Source organism: Sebastes umbrosus, chromosome 14 (assembly GCF_015220745.1).
Source record: "Sebastes umbrosus isolate fSebUmb1 chromosome 14, fSebUmb1.pri, whole genome shotgun sequence".
Lineage (NCBI taxonomy): Eukaryota > Metazoa > Chordata > Actinopteri > Perciformes > Sebastidae > Sebastes > Sebastes umbrosus.
In genome coordinates this window covers 25,166,913-25,192,178 of record NC_051282.1, presented here as the reverse complement: position 1 = coordinate 25,192,178, position 25,266 = coordinate 25,166,913, and the positions used below count along the sequence as shown (strand labels likewise).

Here is a 25,266-nt window from a genome sequence, read left to right as displayed (position 1 = left end):
TGTTTTCCTACCACTTCCTGCCGCGTGGTGGCAGTAGCGTACAGAGCACTTTGTGCTGCCATTGTTTGGCTCAGGTTGTGCGCACTGATCTGGTTTACAATGGGATGGTCAATTCATAAAAAAAATATGTATATATATATATGTATAGACAGTAGCCACATAGAATGGCACAGTGGAGGTCGTTTTTACGCACAAGGAAAGCTTTTTTAAACCTCTGTGGGAAGTCTGTTTGCACTTTCAAACACACACACACACACACACACACACACACACCTGGGAGCTCCAGTGCAGCCTCCTGCTGGGTGATGAAATGGAGCAGCTGGTTTTTGCTGAAGTGCCTTGCTCAAGGACAGCTGCAATAGGACGGTATTTAGAGAGCAAACACACACATGTTTATTTATTTTAGAGGAGCCAAAAGCTCGAAAAAGAATTTGGACATCACATGAACTTCTCCTTTTTTTGATTCCTTATTTTTTTTTTATATATTATAATTATTTCTCTCTGTGATCCATCCAGGGGGTTTTATTCAGAGCAGTATAAGAAGATGATGTCAATATTCCGTCTCGCACACTTGACAGCCGAGCAAATTCAATTGGACTGACTCCGCCTCGCTCACGCGGGACTTTGTCCACAGGCTCCTCATCCTCACACTACCGCGTGCCCGTCTGCATGCCGGAGCGAGCTCTCCTCTCTCTCCACAATCCCCCCCCCCACCTCCTTCACCAGCACCACCACCACCACCAACCTCCAGTCACTCACCCTCATCACCAGTGAGGAGCAGCAGTCTGACGCACAGGACGGACCCGCAGCAGACAGCATTCAGCTTACAGCGGGCAAGCCAGGACTCTTTTCTCCTGGAGAGTGCGTGAGTGAGTGTGTGTGTGTGTGTGTGGTGGACAACCGAGCAACATGTCCCCAGCGTGGAGACGGAGAGGAAGAGGAGGAGGAGGAAGAGGAGGAGGAGGAGGAGGAAGGCGCACCGGGTACTCGACGAGGACCATGGTTACTGGACAGGTCGGACAGGTGTGGGTCTCCTGTTGGATTCTGCTGTCGGCGACTTGTTTCCTCAGCGCTCGAGCTCAAGGTAAGATGTACCTCCTCATAGTGCTGCTGTACTGTTGTTGTTGTTGTTGTTGTTGCTGGAAGAAGCGCACAAGAAAAGTCTGTGTTAGAAAATTAGGTTATGGCACAACATTAAAAAACTGCTCCAAAAAATGTTTGCTTTTTACAAATCTGGTCACATTGCCCAAACTTAGACTAGTTATTGCACAGTGTCTGACACACACTGAAATGGGATTAAATGTGTGTGTAAACTGTCACCTTCACCACATCCCCCCCCCATTGGAACCACAAGGCCAGCTCCAAAAAGCTCAAGGAGCTCAGCTTGCCTCTGCAAAACTGGACACTTAATGTTTAATGTTGTGGTTTGGTTTGAATGAGCCTGCATGTATGATTTTGTCATTGTGAGCTATTTAAAATGCATCTGGACACTAATGTTTAGTGCGTAATGTTGTGCTTGGTTTGAATGAGCCTGCATGTATGATTTTTTGTCATTGTGAGCTATTTAAAATGCATTACAATACAGTCTCAAAAAATGTTCTGTGTGTGTGACTTTAAATCTTCTAGATGTCATATTTGCATATTATTAGTTTTGCAACATTTAAAAAAAATCTCCAGTGAAATCTGTTTAGAAATGACCAGTATGAGAAGCCTCAAAGCAACTAGTTTGACTGCTCACAGCCCCTCCTGCCTGCCCGCCTATAGGCCACCTTTAACAGCTGAGCATTAACTTGTATGAATATGACTACGGAACAATGAAGCAAGGCCATTATTTGGAGGCTGTCTGATGTCTAATTTTTGCTCTCTCACTCCGTGTGAATGTAATAGAACAGAATGAATAAATCCCAACCAGATAGGCTTCTTTCTTTCACATCCAGCACAGTCAGTCGGAGATATGTGGCTTAAAGGCACGAACACGATCTACACTAATCATACAATTACTGTGAAATCGGTATGACTTGTCACTCGCCATCTGTCAGCGGGTGACATGTGCTTCTTGACCAGCGAGAAGGTAATGAGACAGTAGATGGTAGAGAGAGATTGAGAAAAAAATCCTCCCTGCCTCCATATTTCAGAATTGGAAAAGCACAACTGCCACAAGAACTGAAGGTAAGTTGATGAAGGACAAAGTGTGGGCTCACTGGGCTATGAATTTCATCGGCCGTCTTGACGTACACTCACATTAAATGGCGTTTAACCTTACGCTTCAGGTTCCAACCACAGGGTCGTGGTTTTTATTACAGAGGGTCACGCGGAACCGCAAAAGAAAGAGTCATGTTTGACATACAGATCCTTGAGGCGTTTACTTCAATAGGTCCCGAAGGAGGAGAAAAAAAATAGAAGTTGACTCATATGAGAAGTGGCTTCTCTTTGCACTCCCCAACTTATAATCACAATGCTCAGTGCACCAAAGTGCTAAAAGCAGCATAATCCCTTTGCTTGTTTGTCTTTGAACAGGTCGCATTGCTCTAAAGTGCTCCCAGCCTTATCTGAAAGGAGTCTCAGGCGTCTCTTATTATGCAGGGCACAGTTCCTCTAGCTGTTATTACCATCCTTTTTCTCCAGCTAACATGCCTGGAGTCTGTGAGGATCTGTTGAGCGCTTCAAGGCTACTTCACAGGGTTTTACCTTTCCTCCCAAAACAGACCTCTTTCTCATCTTGCAGTTGGTATTCAGGCCCCCTTGAATGTTCCCCGGCTGCGCATTAGCATTGGTGAGAGATTCACTCCTCTCTGTCTGCCTCCTCTTTCAATTGAGAAGGACCTCCTCTATGGCGCACCATCGCTGCTTTAGGTTGTTTCACTGAAGACGCAGTTGCAGTCTTTGCAGGGGGGTCCTCTCACACGCCAGAGAGCTCTTGTTCCTCTGAAGCAGGGAGCCGGTCTCATCCTCGTGGGGCGTCCGTGTTTGCGAGTGACTGGCAGTGCGGCTGTGCCTGTGCATAAAGTTAGAGATGCTGAGAAGGGAGGACCTCTGAGGATGTCATAAATTAGACGACATACAGGCCCCGGGGAACCGGAGGTGGCGTGTTCTTGTTTTTCAACAGGTTCCTACTGAGGCTCCTGCTGCGTTTAATACTGCTGGCTGCTCCAGAGCACAAGAGGATACCTGATAGAGTCCACGGGGGGACCGCTCTCTTGCCACAGGCTGCTCTCAGCATGCCATTTTAAGACTCATTTAGACACCCTCATCGAAATAGCAAGTAAATAGACGTGAGGTTTTATCTCTCTTCGCCTCTTAGCGGTATCTCCTCACCCCTCCTCAAAAGCCTCTACTGCTGAAATCTACCCGTGTGTCTTGTGCCGTGTGTTGGAGCTCACTGTATGCTCCTGTCTATTGAGCTTTAATCTAGATAGCCGCGTTGACATCCTGCCAACCGGCAGCTGCTATAATTTTCTGGACGTACGTTATTATGCAGCTTGACAGCTGTCAGGCATTTTCCAAATCTTTAAATCTTATGATAATCCGCCATGCTTACAAAAAAAAGCATTTGTTTAAAACACTCTGAATCCTTGTGTGATTAAAACTCCCCGCTCTAATGCGGGCACCAGATCATAATTCATCTACATCAGTGACACACCAATACACACACACACACACACACACACATACACGTGTGCATGCAAACACATCCACTGAAAGATAGAAAAATCAATGTGTATAAGATTACACGACTCCGTCAAGAGGAATAGAATACAGTTTTAATAGAATCAAAGGCATCTCCTCGTTCCAACAAAGACTGATGATCATCTGCGCCCACACGAACACCACTCCATCACAAATAACAGGAAGCTTAATCTGTTTTGCATGCGGCCCCACAAAAGTAGACCTACATACTGACATTGATGCACACTGGCCTCAGGCATCTGATTTCAGACATGATAATCCTGAGCCATGTGTGATGAAATCATTGCGTTTCTCTTCAACTTAAAGGGCAGGTCCAATATTTTTGAGTTTTTTGAGGTTTTATATCATTCTGTAGCTTCCCAGTGGTGTCCTTATACATCAAATCAAAGTTTGGATGTTTTAGCATCAAAATACTATTTTCCCAAGCCCTTCTAAAAAACAATTCCCACGTGACCTGACGTACGTTTCTGTATGATGACGCTGCTACATGTACAGTATATACACATCCTTATAGTCAGTGTATTAATGTTACATACAGTCACTTAGATGGTGGTCGGCATGCTCTCAGTTTGGAGACTCAGTTCACAAAACAGTCATTTTACCTCGCAGAATGCGGCAGTATACATAATCCCACTTCAAAAAATCCAAACCAAACCTTTCACTTATTTCCGAACTTAGCACAGCTAACGTTACGTGAGCTAGTGCTAGCGTTCACATTAATCATAACCTTATTGATTAGTGTACTTTGGAAACCTACGTCACTGCTTTTTGCAACAGCTGAATGGGCGTTTCCATTTGAAAAAAAACGCAACAGAACACAGATGGACCCGCCCTTTAATTGATCACATCGCAAGTCCCATATGGGGCACAGTGACGTGGGAGCGCTGTGACTTCTCAGCCGCTATACCATAATTACACACAGTGCATATTTATGACATGTTTGGTGAAATGTAGTTAATTAAACATGTTTACTTCTCCAGGGAGCTAACAGATGTCTGCTGAAATTTGGACTAAACGCTTGTTTTCTTTCGCGCCGTGGCTCGTGCCCAGAAAGACCAGCTAGTGGCTTTGTACAGCCTCAGGTGAAACGTGGTGGCAGCCTGGCTTCCAAATCGGGCTCCTTGTGTGTCTTCAGCGCCTGCCTTGCCTCCCATGTCTGGCCGGTTGGCTGCTTTTTCTTCGGCTGCCAAATGCTGTCTACACATGTTTATTCATGTTGTCACAGGATGCTTTATTCACCAAGATGGAACATATCACAGCTGAATTAGAAAAAGGAGAAAAAAAAATCTGTGCTCACTGGCAGCAGCATTTGAAAAAAATGAATAAAAAAGCCTTTTTTTAAAAATAATAATAATAATAATAATAATAATAATGCAAATGTTTCAGAAAAGAAAGAAAATACAAGTGCCTCAAACCCATTTAAGGGTGACAAATGATCACGATCTACTGTATTGTTGAAGAACAATAGGGCCGCTGCGCTGTCAACGTCTTTTAGCTTCAGGAGGCCTTTAATTGGCTCAGTCGAGCAGCAAAACTGTGTTTATAGTTCATAATGGAAATGTAATCAAATTAACTTGTACCGCAGGGTTTTGGCATTCACCCCTTGCCCAGTAATTGCCATTTGCCCAAAAGGGTTATGGTAATGGCTATGTGCATGGGGCAAAGAGTCGTATCTTCCACCATGAGTCTGTCATACTGCCATATGAGAGTAGCTGGCTGAAATGATTACTTTATACAGGAGTTTAGTTATGCTGTGCTACCGTTAAGAACTTATCGCTATGATGTGGGTTTGTGTTGAGAATTTTATTGGCTAAAGAAGGCATGCAGTCAACCAAATCTGGGTCTTTTAAAGTGGCAGTAGGCAGAATATTTTTGGCATTATTGGGCAGAAATTCCATAATAACCTTTCAGCATATTGTAATTCAAGTGTTCTGAGAGATAACTAGACTTCTGCACCTCCTCATGGCTCTGTTTTCAGGCTTTAAAAGATCTAGCCCGTGACGGGAGACTTTGGCCAATCACAGGTGATTTCAGAGAGAGAGCAATCCTATTGGCTGCTCAATCAACAGAGGCAGCTGGCAATCACTTGCAAACTCTGATCAAACGGTCAAACTAGGCAGCGCTACAAGTTTATTAACCGTTGGGAAAATTTCCTCACCGTCACATCCCCTTCAGCTTTTATTGGAAAAGAGACGGCAATACTGGGCTCGGTTTTCGATTGGATAATCTTTAAAATCTCTAAAAAATTACCAACCCTAGATTTAATGATGAGAATAAAAGGTATGATGCAACCTGTGAGCTTCACCCCACACAATCATGTTATGCAGAATGATTTTCTTTACCCACAGACAGCCTTTCTTTACCCTACTGGGTGACAAATACAGTTTTGGAAAGGTATAGGCTTCTCAAATTAGATTTTCAGCAGCTTTGACTGAGGAGGCAAGTACTTCTTTTGGGGCCAATTTTAATCACATAGCTGAGAGTGGTTTTGTTTCCATGTCTCCTTGTTTACTGATGAGACTGAGGGGAGAAGCGCTGCAAGGGGGGGGGGGGGAGACAAATTCTCCATGTATTAATTCTCCTGGCTAAAAGTCTAATCAATCTGACACAGGACCAGGAGGCAACTCTTCAACCATCAAGAACAAAAAGAAATGTCTCAGAACAGGCCCTGAGCTGGGACAGGAATTGAAAGGAAATGACCTTGGATGGGGAGGGGGATTCAAAGCGGCACTGTTCGTTTAATTTGTCTAATATCATTTTGACAAGGGAGCAGAGATGTTGTGCATGCCGCTTCATCAAAGCGTCATTCTGAGGAGCGATTTGAAAAGCCCTCAAAATGGTGTCATTACTTTCATCCAGGGAAAAGAGGGATTCTACTGAGGCACTTTTCTTGGACCGTGCATCTGTCTTGAAGCCCCCAAGCTGTTCCATGTAAACATTTAAACAACACAAAGGCAACTCAAGGAAAACTGTGGTGAGAAACAATGCTTTTTACAGCATAATGTGCACACTGAATCTCTGCTCTCATTCAGCTTGCCCCTCCTGGGGACTGGTGAGTGTATTCTTGTGTTGTGAATAAAATGGCAAAAGAGGCAAAGAAATAGAGGAATGGAGGAGAAACTGTGGTGGGGGGGAGATGTTTTGTCTCCCTCGCCGAGTGAAAACAACTGGTGGTAGCGATCCATTCTTCTTTGTACATTCACATGAATGAATTCACATCTTGATATTCTGCTCCGTTCTACTGCTGACCTCAAACCAAACCTTGGTTATGTTGCCCGACCACCAGCAGCAGGTTTCCCTGCAGTAACTGTGATGACGTGGATGGATATTGCTGTTTCACTCAATACAGAAGCATGGAAAAGGAAATACAAGCGAGTCAGATGAACAACACGCCCCACAACATATGGAACTGGAGAAGATAGGGAAAGAATATTTAGTTTCTTCTTTGCGACCTGATTGTTTGACTCTTAGACTTTATATAAGAAGTGGACGTACTCACCGTGACGTCACCCATTGGTTTGTGAACTGCCGTTTTGAAGCCTCGAGTCGTCATCTTGGTTTTTTGGAACCAGAAGTGACACGAGAGGGTGGAGCTAAGTACAGCTGAACGCTAAGGTTAAAATTAACTTCCATGAACTGAAAACACACTGTGAAAGGGTTAAAGTTATAAGATGAAAACACGGACAACTTCCAGATCGGAGAACGCCGTGGTAGTGACCTGTCAATCACGAGGTAGCCACGCCCTAAAGCATCCCCTGCTTTACGATCTATTTGACTCTAAATGGGACCATAATTTACTAAATGAACATCATGCTGTATTGAAGAAGACTTGAAACTAGTGATTGAGACCATGAACTCATGTTTACAATGTTTACTGAGGTAATAAATCAAGTGAGAAGTAGGCTCATTTTCTCATAGACTTCTATACAATCAGACTTCTTTTAGCAACCAGAGGAGTCGCCCCCTGCTGGCTATTAGAAAGAATGCAAGTTTAAGGCAAGTTCAAAGCTGCATCATCCTGCTGACACTGCCAACTTTTATGTGCACAAAGGTGGGGTCAGGGGTCAGCGGGTTGGCAGAGGCTGGGCGAGCGGAGAAACTATTTCAGTTCATGGCGTGCTTCTTGTCCACGGGCAGGGTCTCGTCTGGAATCAGGGAGCCTCCATGCCCTCCATCTGTGGGGCTGCGTTTGCTGCTCAGGCTGTGCTTGGCAGCAGTCCTACCAGTCCCACTAGGGGGCCTGGCGAAATGCCTCAAGCTGCATCTCAATGCCGTGTGCTCAGTATTGATTAGGACCAGAGCTGACTCTCATCCCCCATTGTCCTGGTCTTGGCCACATGGGATTCCATATCATGTTTGATATCACTTTTGTTATCCAACACCTGCCTCCTTCCTCTTTCCAGAGATAGGCAGAGCTCAACACCAGACCCCTTCCCACTCCTGACACGTTTTTACTCCACCCTCGCTGCAAACAAACGGCTCGCAACAGAGAGATACCAGCGGATTTCAGTGTGGATGTTAAAGCCCTGAACATGCAAAGGCATCCAGTAAGATAAATCTTTAAAAATTCCTACCTACAATCTCATCCGGCGGTGCTTTTGTGTTAGCTGATAAGGAATTCCCCGCCTGGTATGAGTGGCATAGAGCAGAGCTGGTTGTCATTGCAGCATGGCAGCACTTTAATGTACACATATCTTTGATCCCTGTCCTTGCCTCTAACATCAATAGTGTCAGTTGAGAAGTGTGATGGAGATGGGAGCTGACAGAGGTACCGGGGGCTTCTTGCTCTATGGCTCATGTCACATCTGGATCCCCTTTCCTTGGCCTCTCAGCAGTGAAAGCCATGAAAGTGCTTCAGGTGCAAGACTGGAACCATATGGTGGGATTCAAGTCAAAGCCCAGACAGTCAAAGCCCAGACAAAGCCTTTGTCCAACTCTATATGGAAGCCTGCTTTCTTGTAGAGATATATTTACAGGCCTGAAAAACAAACTGATGATTTCTGTGGTAAATGTTTTTTTTTTTTTTTACCTCGTAACAGGTTATACAACTACATTTCTTGAGAACACAATGAGTGATGACATTCTCGACTACAATTTTCTTCTCTACCGACCGTTTTCATTTATGTGCTAAGGAAAAAATTGACTGGTAAGATTTAATCGAAATGTACGAAATGGCTCCAGAAAAAAAAAGGACGGTCTGAGAGCGTGACTGCTTGAATGATACAAATTATGTAGGTGTGCAGTACATACGTAAATCAATACGGCACAGCGGCTCCTATTGAAATCAGCAAATTGAGAAACTTGTTGTATTCACTCTTCCTCTACATGCTTGCAGGATTAATTGATGCAGGAGAGCCAGTGTTTGACAATGAGGCATGAATCTGCCAATACGCAAATCGAGTCCGTCATGTGTTTCTGCCTGGAATGATTTAGGATCAGTTTGGGAGGGCTCCTCTGAGGTTAAACGTGAAGTCTGTGCACCTCTGAAAGCAAGCAATACCGACAAGGACGCAAAAGATCCTGTGCAGATACAGCTGCATATTTATTTTAATTTCAAAGGCAGCTTGAAAGAGGGATCCAATAAAAGTGCCTTCATTGCTTTAATGCATGTTAGCAGATGCACAAACATGCGCATGGCAAAAGAGTGCATGCACGCTAATACGCCAACACATACTCCAACATCTGCGCACACGCGTGAGGATTGTTTCATTATCGCTAAATGGAGCCTTCTCAAAAGACCAAACCAGCATTTGAATGCCGTGTTTTTTTCCGGCGCAACTAATGAAAGTGGGGCACAGCCACGGTGTCTCGTGTGAATAGACAAAATCAGAATCAGCTTTTTCGCTGTGAAGCGTCATGCTCCGATGGCCCTCTGTGCAAAAAATACTTTCCAATTTAACCTGTCTCCATGCCATGTCGCAGTCGCTGCCAACTGCAGGGAATGGATGGAGAAAAAAGGGGGAACAGAGAGAGAAATGAATATTGCTGTGGACGTTGTGAGGAGGCAATAGGTGGTGGTGGGGGGGGGTCGGGTTGGGTATTGATGGAGGAAAGAAAGGAGAGCGCTGCATCAGTGGGGTAGAGATTGCTGTGGTGTACAGTAGCACAAATCCCAAATTCTGTGCAGATCCGACGGTAGCTAGGAAACAGCTGACAGTAAAATGGGGGGATCAAAGGGATTAGTGTGCCCAGTTTGAGCCCAAACAGTAACCCTTCCACTTCTCCCCACTGCCAGCCTTTTTATACATTCACCCCTGCATTTCACTGATGTGTGCTCGGCCTGTTAGACACAACACATCTCTGGTTATCCTCCCCTGAGTCTACAGTAATTGTTTAATTTGGATTCAGCCTTTTTTTTTACTCACTCTTACATACTCTCACAGACAGGCAATATGTAGAAAAAGGTCACAGTTTCAATTTTTCAAAGAGAAGTGCAGAAATACACCCCCGCTCTAGCACACACATACACACACATATGGAAAGACAAAAAACACAAATGCCTACACACGAGTAATCCAGACAAAACAAAGACATTGCATCTGAGGGAAGAGGACGCACATGTCAGACGCGATCAGTGCTGCCATCTGTGATCTGAGTGAGGTTTCCTGTCACCGGGGCTCGAGACGCAGCCTGCTTAATTCTGCAGGGGACTGCCATGTCCCAAATGCCTCGGTCACTGTCTCCTCTTGTCTCAGAGCCAGAGAGACGTACCTAAAGGAACGTGCCCGAGCGTCCCCTGTTGGGGGCATGTACTGTACAGACTTCTGACAATGTTCCCCCCCACCCCACTGCCTCCACACTGGGAGATGCGGCAGACATGTGAACACACTCTAAGGCTGACACAGAGCTTCACCCGAGAGAGTAAAGCCAAATAAGATCTACATCACATGTGACGTACACATATGACGGCTCAAAACTGATTTGTGATGCCTGATTTATAAGAAAGAGCATAAGTACAAAAACAAAGACAGATTCTATATGATGGCAGCAGCTGCTGTCTGACTTGTGTTGCTGTTGCCGAGGCCTCGGGGCTAAATTTCCGTGTCACTGTCCTCAAAGCTTTCGCAAATTGCTGGTCAAGCTATTTTCATTTGCAAGTGGGGGGGCTTTGAAAAAGAGTAATTTCCTTGTTCTGTGAAGGGAGCTGTTTGAGCACATATCTTATTGTAGCAACGCTGGACATGTTCTGTTCTCCGCCTGTGGGGACGGCAGAAAGGAAAGGGAGAGTCAGAGGGATTATATCAGTTTAATGAAGTTGCTCCGGCCGATGTTTAATTTCACGAAATTCAATTAAAAAGCTTTATTTCCATTTTCTGTAATCACTCAAGGGGTCGCCGTCATGAGAAGAAATCCAAAAATGTGTTCTTCGAGCCCATGTTATGCTGATCCGCATGCTTCACAGTGAATATTGTGAGTCTATAAGAAGAACAAAAAAACGTAACGGTGAAGGAACACAGAGGAATAAGTGGGTAAATCAGGTTTGTACGTAATGCAAAGATAGGAAGAAGTACAGCTGTTAGGCCTGGACAATAGACGCAATCACTGTAGCGCAGCAGCTTCCTTTCCACTTTTATCTTCCTCTGTGGACCTCCACTCCGATTTTATTGTCGAAGCTCCTGTTGTTGCTTTATATGTTAAAGTGGACCAAGCACTTTTCTTGCCCCCATTGCATTAGTGAGGAATAGCAAAGAGGAGAAAAAGAGACAGGGTAAACGGCAGAGACGGCGTGTACCACCACCAGCCTCGTTGCGAACACAGACTGCAGAGCTGACATATGCAAACTCAAAGGGTGGCGGTGTTTTAAAAGCTTTAATCACGCCGCCGCTCGGAGCCCAATGTGGCGTTGCACTCTGCATCATTGAAAGCTTGTTTTATTAATGTTGTCCAGAGTGAAGTACGGTGGGGAAGCGGGGCTGGGGAGGGGACGCATTGTGCTCTTGATTTAAAGTGGGGTGGAGCAGAAACAATGGCCATGAAAAAAACATGGCAAGGAAGGCTGTGAGAAGAGGCAGCCCACTTCCATTACTTCAGAAGGCGCGGTGCCTAAAATGGTGCATGAGAAAGTGGATGTACAGTATAGAGAGAGGACCAGTCACACATGAGGGGTCTTAAAGATTCTATAAAAACTATATTTTAGGGCTGTCAATCGCACATGTTTTAACTGTTCAAAATGAACCTTAAAGGGAGATTTGTCAAGTATTTAATACTCTTGCAAACATATTTAGGGCCTATTTATTACTGGAAATCAATTAAGAACACCAAACAATGACAAATATTGTCCAGAAACCCCCACAGGTACTGCATTTAGCATAAAAAATGCTTAAATCATAGCATGGCAAACTCAAGCCCAACAGGCAACAACAGCTGTCAGTGTGCTGACTTGACCCCAAACTGCATGTGATTATCATAAAGTGGGCATGTCTGTAAAGGGGAGACTCATGGGTACCCAAAGAACCCATTTTCATTCACATATCTTGAGGTCAGAGGTCAAGGGACCCCTTTTAAAATGGTCATGACAGTTTTTCCTCACCAAAATGTTGCGTTACTTCGTAGCGCTATTTAGCCTCCTTCGTGACACTCTAGTATGAGTTGCTACCAATGGATTCCTGAAGTTTCATATGAATGAATCAAGTATCTTCACTTTAGCTCTAAAGCTAAGCCCGCTGCAACCTAAAAATCGCAAGTTGCGTTAACGCATTAAAGAAATTGGTGGCGTTAAAAGGAATTTGCATTAACGCATTATTATCGTGTTAACTTTTGCAGCCCTTCTTTATTTATACGTCAAAATAAGCAGTCTTAGTAGAGGAGTGGATTTTTCCTGGATATCAGTCAGAGAGTCTTGACACTTGCTCTGGTTGACTGTGTGGAATAAGTTCATCATGCGCTTTATGTGACACATACGAGCCAATCAAGGCAAAGTGTGCTGCCTTTGAGTGAAATCTCGTGCGAGTGTGATGCCTAATTGCTCTCATTAGCCGCCGCCGTTCACACCAGTTATTCTGCACAATTAACCGGCTGCCACCAAGATGTTATGAGGCAGAATACGGCGGTGGGTCAAGGGAGAAAAAAAAAAGCCTTGTAATTAATTCTCACTTAAATTAATGATTTCATATTTCAAAGGCTGGCACAATGGCATTTTTTCTTTTTTTTGAGATTCCCCTAGGGGAGACCACTGATGAGTGTTTTTTTTTGTGTGTCATGTGGAAAACGAGGAGGTGCGCGGCGCATTTGATGGAAATCAGGAGCCATTGTTGTTTGACAGTAGGCACCTTTGCAGTGATTGCCTGTGTTATTAATTTGCGAGATGAGAGGAGGCAGGCTCCTCCAGCCTCTGATGGTTACGCGCCGCATTAAAGAACTCGCTGCTATGAATGACACTCAGGGCTAATGAATATGAATACATTTATAAAAATAGGCACGGGCTCCCCTCTCTGCAGATTGGGAGTGACAGTCACATTGGCTGAGCATGGTTGATGAGAGAGGGAACCGCTGGCCCTGGAGATGGAGGGATCAGACAAACAACACACACACACACAGTCACACTCACATAAACGAATGCCCCAGCATGATGACATTCAAAAAGGCTCCAGCATTTAAGAGTGACAATCTTGTCATCTCGTGATACTATTTACCTCGCTGGACGCAAATGATCTGATGTTTCACAGCCTGCGTCTCCCTTCCCTGAAATAATAGTTACCCCAGTATCCAACATAACTAATTGCTTCATTTGTGCATGATGTCACAGCGAATACATCATTTAATATTATGCTTGAAATATCGAGCGGTGGGTGGGTGGCTTCCAAAGAGGATTTCTCTTACTTTTGTAAATCCACAGGTGTCATATTGTTAGCTGGTGATTCATGCCGCACAAACAACACATTTACATCGCCTGTCAACCAATTTATAGACTGCTTCCTGTGGAAACAAAGCGCGGTAATGTATTGTCATTAATGCACAATTCATTACGTTCAGACTCACTTGGGAGGAAATGGAGATATGTCAATTTATCTCTCTGCGATTGTAGCGTGGCATTTAAACAATGTCATTACCTTACATGGACATCAATAACCAACCAATGTTAACTGAAAGGCATTTGTTCAAATTGTATCTAATATACGAGGAGGTACGCTTTTAGTTCTGCAGTTGTTGTTTTAGCAGAAATGCAAACTTTTCTCCTTCTTGACAAAAAAAAAGATCAGTGAATAATCAATCACATTGTGCAGTTCATGCATAGACTGCATAAAAGAAATGGATATAGTCACAGTGACGTCACCCATTGGTTTGTGGACGTTTTGAAGCTTTGAGTTCGGCATTTTGGCTGTCGCCATCTTGTTTTTTTAAGTGTTAAAGTTGAAAGCAGTGGACAACTCTGGGGTCTGAAAAGTGAAGCCACTGCTGAAGTGCCTTAAAGTTAATTTTTTTCTAACAGCCAGCAGGGGGCGGCAACTCTGGTTGCAAAAAGAAGTCTGATTGTATAGAAGTCTATTAGAAAATGAGCCTACTTCTCACTTGATTTATTACCTCAGTAAACATTGTAAACATGAGTTTATGGTCTCAATCGCTAGTTTCAAGTCTTCTTCAATACAGTATGATGTTCATTTAGTAAATTATGGTCCCATTTAGAGTCAAATAGACCATAAAGCAGGGGATGCTTTAGGGCGTGGCTACCTTGTGAGTGACAGGTCACTACCATGGCGTTGTCCAGTCTGGGAGTTGTCCGTGTTTTCGTCTTACAACAACCCTTTCACAGTGTGTTTTCAGTTCATGAAAGTTAATTATAACCTTTTTGGTCGCCGAAAAATTTCTTATTCAGCGTTTAGTTGTACTTAGATCCACCCTCTTGTGTCACCTCTGGTTGCAAAAACCCAACATGGCGACGGCTAAAATGCAGAACTCGAGGCTTCAAAACGGTAGTCCACAAAACAATGGGTGACGTCACGGTGACTACGTCCCCTTCTTATACACAGTCTATGATTGTAAGACGAAAACACCGACAACTCCCAGACCGGACAACGCCGTGGTAGCGACCTGTAAATTACAAGGTAGCCACGCCCTAAAGCATCCCCTGCTTTATGGTCTATTTGACTCTAAATGGGACCACAATTTACTAAATGTAAATCATCCTGTATAAAAGAAGACTTTAAACTAGTGATTGAGACCATAAACTCATGTTTACAATGTTTACTGAGGTAATAAATCAAGTGAGAAGTAGGCTCATTTTCTCATAGACTTCTATACAATCAGACTTCTTTTTGCAACCAGAGGAGTCGCCCCCTGCTGGCAATTAGAAAGAATGCAAGCTTAAGGCACTCTCACATTGGCTCCACTTCAGACATGGAGGTTTCCCACTGAGTCCATCGCACACAGGCTTGTTTCTCTAAAGACATGTTTCATTTTTCTATCAATCAACATCAAAAGCCCTGACCTAAAAAAAAAAATACCCAAAATCATCCCCCTCCACAGCCATCAGAGAAATTTAGTATCAGTGTGTTCTTTCTTTAATAGAGACGAGAATTATGACAAACAAGAATATGCAAATGTGTTCATCTGTTTCCCTCGGTAGGCGACGATTTTAATTGATTAATTGAGGATGTTTATTTGATTGGTTGCGGCTTAATAATCCAAGATGTTATTTGTCAAGCTGTTGAGTTTAGGTGCAACAGCCAGCGAGACTGTTTCCCTTCCATTTTCTTTCCCCCGAAAGTTAATGTCCTTATTTTTCCTCGAGTTTGAAGCACAGGCAGGACCAAATCCCTCAAAGATTTGTGAAGGACTTTGATTGAGATAAGTGGGATGCTCATTGGCGCCGACAGACGTAACCTTGGTGAGTGTTCTCTGGCAGCCACTTGAGGAGGATGGCAGACTGTGAGCGCCGGACATCGGGCATGACTGACACCATGGCGCTAACCTTGAGCCAGGTTCCCGTAGAGCAGCGGCGCAGTATTTAAGGCCCAGAGAAAACTCATTGAGCATCTGACTTAACTGGGTTAGACTGCACCCATGGATGCAAGCCATCAAACTAAACTAATTAACAGCTGAAACAACCTTGAAAGCTGCAGACAACAGTGTGTTAGCAGCGTTTGGCCCCCCCACCCACCACCACCACCACTCTCTTTCCCCACTACTTTCTGCTGTCTGTTTGCGCTATGTGCTATGCTACTCAATTCATTTATTTTGCACTTGAACAACTGTTACTTTATAATCTTTTCTCTCCAGCTGAAATTAGGTTAGAAGTACCTACCCATCAAACCGTTCTGTGGAAAATTGGAGAGGCATAAAAGACAGATAAAAGCACTACATGTTGCCCCTGAAAAACGTGTCGGTTTGTGGGGTTGGAGAAACAGAGAGAGAGAGAGAGAGAGAGAGAGAGAGCAGATGCAAAAGCTCAGAAAAAATGCGCATCACTTTCTAGGATGCTCATAAAGATTCTGCTTAATGGGATGACTCATTTATTTACTTGTTATTTCTATGTTGGCGTGTCTGTTCACGGCGGTGCCCTAGAAAGTGAACGTCTGTGCTTTTTTGACTTATGTTCGCATGAATCAAAAACAGCAAAAAGGATTTACTCAAAGGGGAGACTCATCAAATTCTGTCAGATTCTGAGCTCTCATACCAGTGAGCCCCGGGGATTCTGTTTGATTTCCTCCTGATTCAGCACGGCTGCCATTTTTCTTCCGAGGGCAGTTTGGCCCGAGTTGCCGCGGGGGGTCAGGGGCCAATTCGACGTTATTGAATAATAAATAAATAGAAATGTGTTCCGACTGTCGCTGATCCTTGTTGTTTCTTCTCCCCTCACTTCCCCGGGCAGACTGACAGCAGCTGGGGCCTTGTATTCGCTGTAATGGCCTGTATATATGCAGGGTTTCATATTTCAATCACCGCTGCGGCGGCAGAAATTGGCGGTTTAAGATGAAGTTGAAATTGGAAAGTGGCTATCGTGTCTGCATGAGGAAACACATTTGAATCCCGGCGGAGAAGGTGCTTGGCAGCTGCATCTGGAACGCAGACTGACGAGTCCTTAGGAGTGGAGTTAAAGTTAGCGCCACAAGTGCTCCGGCGCCTTTCAAGCCTTAGCCAAATGATTTTTCCAGCGGAGGTCGCATCAGGGACACGAGATTTGAGGAAGTATTTCATAATAGCCCTATAATCAATGATTCATCACTGGCAATATTAATGAGCCATAAATGATGTATTGGACTCTGATGAGGTAAATCTACATTCACATCGTTAAATGTCACAGCCCGTTCGCGGTAATAAGATATTTGTAATAAGTAATGGTTTGTGTTATATCGCCTATATGGGAAATGATATATTAGCGCACATTGATTTGATTTTTGGACATAAGGCCCGCTGGAAAATCTGAGTTTCACCTTTCATTTCTCGCTGTCACTTATTTCTGTGACTCACACAATCTCTCCTCTCTGCTACATTAACTGAATATTCATTATGTGGCTAATAGTGGTGCCTTTGAAGGGGAATGATCATATTTAATTTTCTCGCCTGAGAAGGAACAAGTTAGTGAGGACTGGAGGGTGGAGGAGAGGAGCGTAGGGGGAAGATAAAGGGGAGGGGAGGGAAGGAATTAGATCAAGCGATGAATGGAGCGGCAGGGAGTTTATGGACCGGCAGGCTTGGGAGTGGGGGAGGGAGGGGAGGGAGGTTTGTGGGAGGGGGTGAGTGTCCAGATTACATTATGATTATATCAGTCTATCTGCCTGATAGCATTGATTGACCTGCACCTGTGTCTCCACCACTCCTCCACCTCTCAGTGCCAGCACTCTCCCCCACGTTGTGCCTATCCTGCTTGGGAGAATAAAGTCTTTCTACATTTTACTCTTGGCAAGAGAGAGGTGGTGGTTGTGGGGGGGGGGATCAAATTATGATTATGATTATGAGAACTCAACCAGTGGCCACACAGCGGTATTTCTTCGCTCCAGCAGCTGCAGTCCCTGGCTGCGTTTATCGCTTTATCGATTACCATCACAAGGCAGTAATTTGCCGGGACTTGCAGGGACATGATTAAAGATCCGCAAGCAACGCACGTTGGCTCGAGTTGGTGTACGGGCGGGGGGGGGAGTGTCATGTTGATGAACACGCGCTGACACACGTACACAGACTCTAACGCTCCGGTAAGCAAGAGAGTGCTTCAAGGGAGGGGGTGCATTCCTGTCATAGACATCAATGGCTCTAAATCTCCTGAGCTAACCTTTTAATGCTCTCAGATCCTTATGGCTGGCTGGATAATTGATTGTGTTTGGTCTAATGGGATTAAGAGGCAGTAGTGGCCTTGGGCTGGACACAGTGGCGGTGATGGCCGCAGTAGTGGTGGATTGGAAGATGGAGAGGTAGATAGAAGAGTGTGGATTGAATCGAGACATAGGTGTGAGAAAGAGTGACAGAGAAAAGCAGCAAAAAAGAAAGAGTGAGAGGAAAAGGAAAAACAGGGCGGATAGATAGCTGCAGGTCTGCTTCTCAGTCCATCCCTAATTAGCTGTATGAGAAAACCAGGGAGCTGCTGGTATCCCCAAGTGAAAAGCTTGTTAGCGTAAGAGATGCTATCCGCCGGCTATTGGTTTTGGTTGTGTTTTGCTCGCTGGGTGAGTCACTGGGTCTGCGGCGAGATGAAAGCGGCGGGAAAATGAGAGCCAAGGTGGCGAGGCCCACCCCTCCCTCCCCCCTTCTCATCACCCGGGATAAAGCCTGTCCCATCCGAACTTATCAACAGCCTCTGTGCTTCAGCTGCATCCCTCACACCAGAGCTTGTTTGAATGTGTCAGTCTGCTAGCCCCCCCTTTCTTCTCTGAATTATTTTTAACTCCCCTCCACACTTGGGAGGAGATAAAAGCAGAAGTTTGTGTGTGGGAGAGTAGCGGGAGAGGAGAGAGAGAGAGACGAGGCTGCGGTTAGTAATTCTTTGCCGGAGTTTTCAATGACTGCTTGTCGCCCTGTATATTGCAGCCGTAGTGTGTCTGGAATCCCCCGTCTCTTTGTGCGGCGCATGGCTCTATCATGAGCGCGTACACGCAGCGCAGAGCTGTCATCATCAGTGCCAGTTTTTTAGTCTTTATGTCTACCCCCTCTCCAGTACTACCTCCCTCTCCATCTATGTTGTATACAGCGAGGCAAAGCCGCATAGTATAACGGCTAACAGGCTGTGTCGGTGCTGGATTGCTGGCTCTATTCATAAGTCCAGCCAGGCGAGATCATGCCACAGATCCAGGTTTTGTCTCTAGTGAATAGAGAGGCTGCCGCAGCCCACCGGCCCTTTATACTGGGCCACGTTTTCACTTGGGCTCACAATATGCCAGGTCAGGATAACTGTTGCCATTTTGGTGGGCGGCGGACGGCATTTCGCCAGCTTCCTGTGGCCAGTAGTGAAGCTAAAATGTGCATCTGTGACTGGTGAATGAGAGTAGAATAGAGGGGAGGGTGTGAGGAGATGATAAATCCTATGTGTGGTGTGGGAATATGAGACGGAGGGTGGGGGGGGTGGGGCTGTGCGGCGCATGTGTGTTTGCGAGTTAGAGAAAATGTGTCACTCAGACCTGGCTGGCTGCCTGTTCTTGTCGAGGAGACGACAGGTGAGGGGGTTGCCATGGTTACCCGGAGTTGGGGTTGGGTTGGAATGTTTTTGTGTGGCGGCCTCGCAATTTTGCAGTTATAACTTTTTTTTTTTACGCCTCGCATGTTCTAGTTTTGTTTAGGTGATGGGTGATATTGTAGTGCCATATGGGTGCAGCAGGTGTTACTAGTAGCCGAGCGCCAATCTGTGCACATAGTGGGTGTTAGGAAAGAGCTATCAGTCAGCCCCTTTCTCGCTCCGTAGAGACTTTCCCGGAGAGCTGTGTTGTCCCTACAAGGGCCAGATGCTGCCTCGGTTTGCTCTGCTGCCCTCTTTCCTCTCTTCCCTCGTTCCCAGGCCCACATCAAACATGCGCAGCCCATTTCCCCCCACAGCTCTAAATCTCTTTAATTCCATCATCTGTTGCCCATTGAGGGCAGCAATTTAGTCTTTACGCAGCATTTTAGTGTGCCATTAAAAATTCTGTGAGGTTGGTGGCCAGGCCCCTGTAGCGGAGAGGTGGCCAGGCTTCAATCTGTGTCTCTGTGTCTAACCTCTGCAGCGCCGTGTCTCCCGGGACACATCCGACCATAAAGATGGTGTTTGAACAGCTCGGCCCGGACACATAGAGAATACATCACATATTCCCCACACGCCGGGCTCAGCCACTCCATCATCATGATTGTCTCTACATCATTCATATATTGTGATAACCACTGACGCCACGCTACGGTGTAAGGGGCTGCCTGAGTAGTTATCAAGTAGTCATTTTTTTCTTTTTTTCTCTGCCGTTAACTTCACTCCAGGCTGCGGTAAAGTGCAGCTCACCGCAATGATTACATTTCTCTGATTTAAAGGAAAAATTCACCTTAAAAACACCTTAACATGTGAGATTTTCGTTCCCATTTCGTCTTTTGTTGCCTTTTATTGTTATTCCTATGTACTAGGGCTGTCATAGTTAATGCGTTAATAATGCAAACTAATTTTAACGCCATTCATTTTTTTAACGCATTAACACAATCAATCTTTCGGAGGTTATAGCGGGTTCAGTCCAGTCTGAGGTACCAACCATGTCAGACTAGCTTGTCGCAAAGGAGGCTAAATAACGCTCCAAATTTGCACCAAATTTTGGCGAGGAAAAATTGTCATGGCCATTTTCAAAGGGGTCCCTTGACCTCTGACCTCAAGATATGTGAATGAAAATGGGTTCTATGGGTACCCACGAGTCTCCCCTTTACAGACATGCCCACTTTATGATAATCACATGCAGTTTTGGAGCAAGTCATAGTCAAGTCAGCACACTGACACACTGACAACTTCTGGGCTGCCGTTTGCCATGTTATGATTTGAGCATATTTGCTATGCTAAATGCAGTGCCTGTGAGGGTTTATGCACAGTATTTGTCACTGTTTTGTGTTGTTAATTGATTTCCAATAATAAATATATACATACATTTGCATAAAGCAACATATTTGCCCACTCCCATGTTGATAAGAGTATTAAATACTTGACAAATTTAAGACAGACATTTTGAACAGATAAAAAATATGCAATTAATCACCATTAATCATGGACAATCATCAGAGGCACCACGATACAATCCTATTGCAATTTTAAACATGAACATTTTGCCATATGCTATATATGAGTGGGATTGTTAAGAGGTTAATAGCTCATATGATAAAAGAGCGATACTTGATGTCGCAAACTATCTCCATACTACGCTGTATTGATTTTTTTCCCCCACCTCTATTATACATGTAGAAGTTAGTTCAATATCTGGCAACCGTATGAGCTCTGTCCTTAACCAACATCTGGAGAGGAAGTGCTGCTGCACGGATTTTATAGACACCGGTTTTATGTAATTTCCAGCAATTTCACCATTACTATTTTACAGTGATTGGAAACTGGCTGGCTGCTCAGTTAATGACTTCCCTATATTCCAGATGGAGAGCAACACCCACACTCAAAACAATGACAGAACAATGACTTGCAAAATAATTCTGTCTCGCAGAATTCTACCGGTATGAATTGTTTACATCATTATGGCAACAACAGCACTCGAGACGAACCTGAAGCAGCTCGAGCTTACTGTAATAAGCAGTCGGTATTTGCCCCTGTAGTGAGTCAGGGGTCTGCCGAGGTTGGGTTTCACTGGTTCACTCCTGCTAATAGGGGGCTGGTTGAACCGGCGCTGGCCCTCTGCCACTCTGACCAGATACTCTCCTCCTCTACGCTGAGAGAGGAGCTACACACTGTATGTCCTTACTAGACCTGACATTGACTCTAAGAGTGATTGGCGAGTCTTAATAAGTGGAGTGCCTTGCAGCAGCAGCAGGGAGTCACTATGCTTGCTGCAGACCTGACCTCTCCTACCGCCCAGCTCTCCTTCTGACTCCCATCGAGTTGCAGGAAGATGTTTTTCTCACCAAAGTCTTTTCAATAAACTTTTATAGGGGGTTGAAGTGGGGGTTGTATGAGGTACTTATCCATAGTCAGTGTATGACCTAACAGTAGATGACGGTCGGCACGTCCCTAGCTTGGAGAAGCAGACAGGAGTTACCACAAGGAAGCAAAGCAATGTACTGCTGTGGACGGGGCCGACAGCAAAACGTATTTTAGACACCTAGAATAATCAATATCAGTTTAAGTGTACGCTATATTTATAATAGTTTTGCTGGTTTACCTTGCCGTCAGACAGCTCTACAGTCTGTGTTTCCAACTGGGAACTGAAACCGTTATCAATGCATTATCTAAGCCACCAGACTCCATTGAAAAAAACAGTAATTTTACCTCACAGAACACAAGAGTTGCTGGTCTACCGCTGCCTCGATCGATTAGTTTGTTTGTGTTGTTGTGTGACTTTTGTTAGTTCTGATTCACCAAAGTCACACAATAGCAGAAACTAACTAACCACTCGAGGCAGCGGTAGACCAGCAACTCCTCTGTTCTGTGAGGTAAAATTACTATTATTTTCAATGGAGTCTGGCGGCTTTGGCAAGAGCATAGATGGATACAATGGCTTCAGTTCCCCGTCGGAAAGGACTGTCTGATGGCAAGGTAAAGTGGTGAAAATATTCTAAATACAGCGTCGCTTAAACTGATATTGATTTTTTTAGGTGAGTCTTTCTTTTAGGTGGCTAAAATACATTTTGCTGCCGGTCCCGTCCACAGCAGTACATTGCTTTGCGTCTGTGTCAGTAACTCCTGTTTCTCCAAACTGGGGGCGTGCCGACCGTCATCTACTGTAGGTAATACACCTACTATTGAGAAGTACCTCAAACAACCCCACTTCAAAACACCTGAACTATCCCTTTAACTACAAGAAACACCTAAACAGACTAATCTACTAAAACATAATACATGTTTTGTCTTAAAGACTTGATACAGCTAAAACATTTTATTCCCCCAAACTAATTCTCCTTTGTTTGCTGATGTCCGTTTAGAAAAGCCCTCTGGAAATCTGAAAAAAAAACATCTTCTTATCAGGACTTTCTTCTCTCAGTGGGGTCACAATGACCAGATGAGAGATCAGTGTCAGGTGTCCCTGAAAGGAGCAGCACAACCCATGCACACTCAGCGAGTGAGTCATAGCATACAAACCGGCACCACCATCAAATATATACTGAATCATTGTTACATCTGTAGCACCATGTGAATCATTCTCTCCTGCTTTATGTGTACATTTAAACAACAAATTTGTTTTATGCATGTTTATAGCGCCGCATTTACCAGGATAGATGCAGAAAATGTTATATAGCACATCCTACAGGTCTAGCACAAGAGAGAAGATGTTTATTGTCGAGAAAAGAGAACCTCCATTCATCTGTTTGATGAGATTATTATCAGTAAATATTTCCTGTCTACCTATTTGCTCTGGTATCTCATTGGCAGCGGCCTGCTCCCATCTGGGAGTGTTTTTCATACGGTATCTCGCAGACAAAGATAAACAGCGGTGTTGTTTGCTGGTGAGCCGATGTCAACACCAGTGATGTCACGGATACCCGTTGCAACAGACAAAACCACGAAACAATGATACGGGATTAACCGCCCCGCCGATCAGGGACGGCCCAAGGGTAGCGGAGAGATACGGGGCCTGCACGGCGCTTTGGTTTAGCACATCTTGCTGACAGCTGTCTGTCCACATGTCAGCCAGTGGTACACACATAATCCAAGACTGCATGATGGCGCCCTCCGACATACAGCGACAGTAAGGAGAGCAACAACAACCTCTCACCGTGGAAATGCTAGGTGCTGGATTATTCGTGGTGTGGCGGATCATCCGCAGCCCTCTCACCCACCCAGGCAGCCTCAGAGGTGGATTAGAGGCCTGGTAATCTGACTGTGTGCTGTGACACATGTCAACCACGGGATGTCTAGAGCGAGAGGAGATGGGGCGAATTAGAAATGGCGAGGTAATCCAGGCTATACGGTCTTTCACTTCATTCCCACACCAACCCCCCCAAGTCACACAGAAACCCACACATGTACGAGGCGCTTATTGCACACAGGCGTCCCCGCACACGGGCCTGTGGGCTTCCTTGACATTACCTCCCTGACATTACCTCCTCAGCACAAGCCCAGCCTGGGATTGCTGTCACATCCTTCCATGGGCAAGATTCACATTTTCATTACGGTGGTGCCAGTGGCGCCACACAACCTTTTTCCCTCCTCCCTTCCTCTCCTCTTCTCCTCTTCATCACCGTGTCAATCATCACAATGCTGTCACTCCGGATCTGTCTCTGAACTAAGCTGTCTCAGAGCTAAGATCCAGACGCACTTGAGAGACCGCGGCAGACTACTCACCCAGACGCTCCTCTCTCTTGAAGTTGTACCAGCGTTTCGCTCCTTTCTGCCTCTCGACACTTCCCTAAGTTTTTTTTTTTTTCTTTCTTTTTTTTTTTTTTACTGATCTAATTTGCAATATTTCCACACATTAGATGAAGCCTGTACATGCGGAACAGAGTACACATGGCCAGGGAATTGAGAACCTCAAATAATTCCCTCATGTGGAAAGGCTGCAATTAACTGGGGATGTCAGCCTTTGTAAAATATAATTGAGTTCAGGACGAAATGAACGTCTCTAATCCGGCCGACAGAGCACTGTCAATCAGCGTTCCTCGCATCCCCCAAAAAACCAACTGTCATGCTTGTTTATGTCTGTCTCTCAGCTGAGTTTTTGGACACTAATGCTCTGGCAGCTGCCTCCCTTTAATGCGTGGGTGACTGGGTGACTTTGTGCGCCGCCTCGGTGGGAGCGGGATGCCGCACTAAAGGCTGGACATCTGTTTTTTGTTTTTTTTCTGGTTGCGCTGGAGATAGCATTGTGCGCTCAGCCATGGTGTCAAACACCTGTGCGACTGAAGAAACATTTTCTCCGTTACTGAGCATAAATCGCCTCTTGTGACGTGCGGAATGATATCAACTGGGAGTGCGGCTATTAGCATAGCGAGGCTTCACCTCAATTCAGAGGGTCAAATAACAGTGCTGGCTCTCTAGTGAATAGGCTCCTCCCGTAGACACTGTATGTGAATTACCTTTCCCATCATCGCTGAGCTGTGCAAGGCATCTTCCAAGACAGCCTCCCTGGAAATGTCAACCATTCACAACGCTCAAATATTGCCTTTCATGGCAAAAAAGAAAGACAAGTGTTGACCTTAAAGAGGATGGATAAATGAGTGCACTTAGAGAACAATCTTTTTTTGTCCTCTTTATTTCCTCTCCACCTGTCTCTCCCACGGCGGCGGCTCTGATCTATGGCCTTTCTCTAATCAACCCTCTCACTGAGAGGTAAAAGGGCCGGGAACACATCAGATACCTCGGTGTCACTCAAAACAGGCCTCCTCTTGTGTCTTGTGCGTGTCACACAGTTCAGTTTTTGTGTGCGTAATGATTGCCTTTCAAGGGCCTCCTCAGTGACTCCCAACAGGCTCCCATGGAAATGGATTAATTACAGGGCGCCTGACAAATGGCTGCCCACAGTTGCGGCAGCTTTGTAAACTCTCTTGACTAATCAG

At 45.0% G+C, this 25,266-nt stretch overlaps 1 protein-coding gene across 5 annotated transcripts in view; it reads left to right on the top strand.

Annotated features, from left to right (window-relative positions):
• Nucleotides 1–254: 254 nt before the first annotated feature.
• The window catches only part of sdk2a (sidekick cell adhesion molecule 2a), a 111,746-nt gene continuing 86,734 nt past the window's right edge, over nucleotides 255–25,266 (top strand). For 3 of the 5 annotated variants that reach the window (XM_037792872.1, XM_037792873.1, XM_037792871.1), the window contains exon 1: nucleotides 255–1,084. In XM_037792872.1, coding sequence (XP_037648800.1) covers nucleotides 910–1,084 — 175 coding nt within the window. In that variant the 5' untranslated portion in view covers nucleotides 255–909. The remainder of the gene's footprint in view (nucleotides 1,085–25,266) is intronic. The other 2 variants (XM_037792875.1, XM_037792874.1) reach the window with 1 other exon arrangement.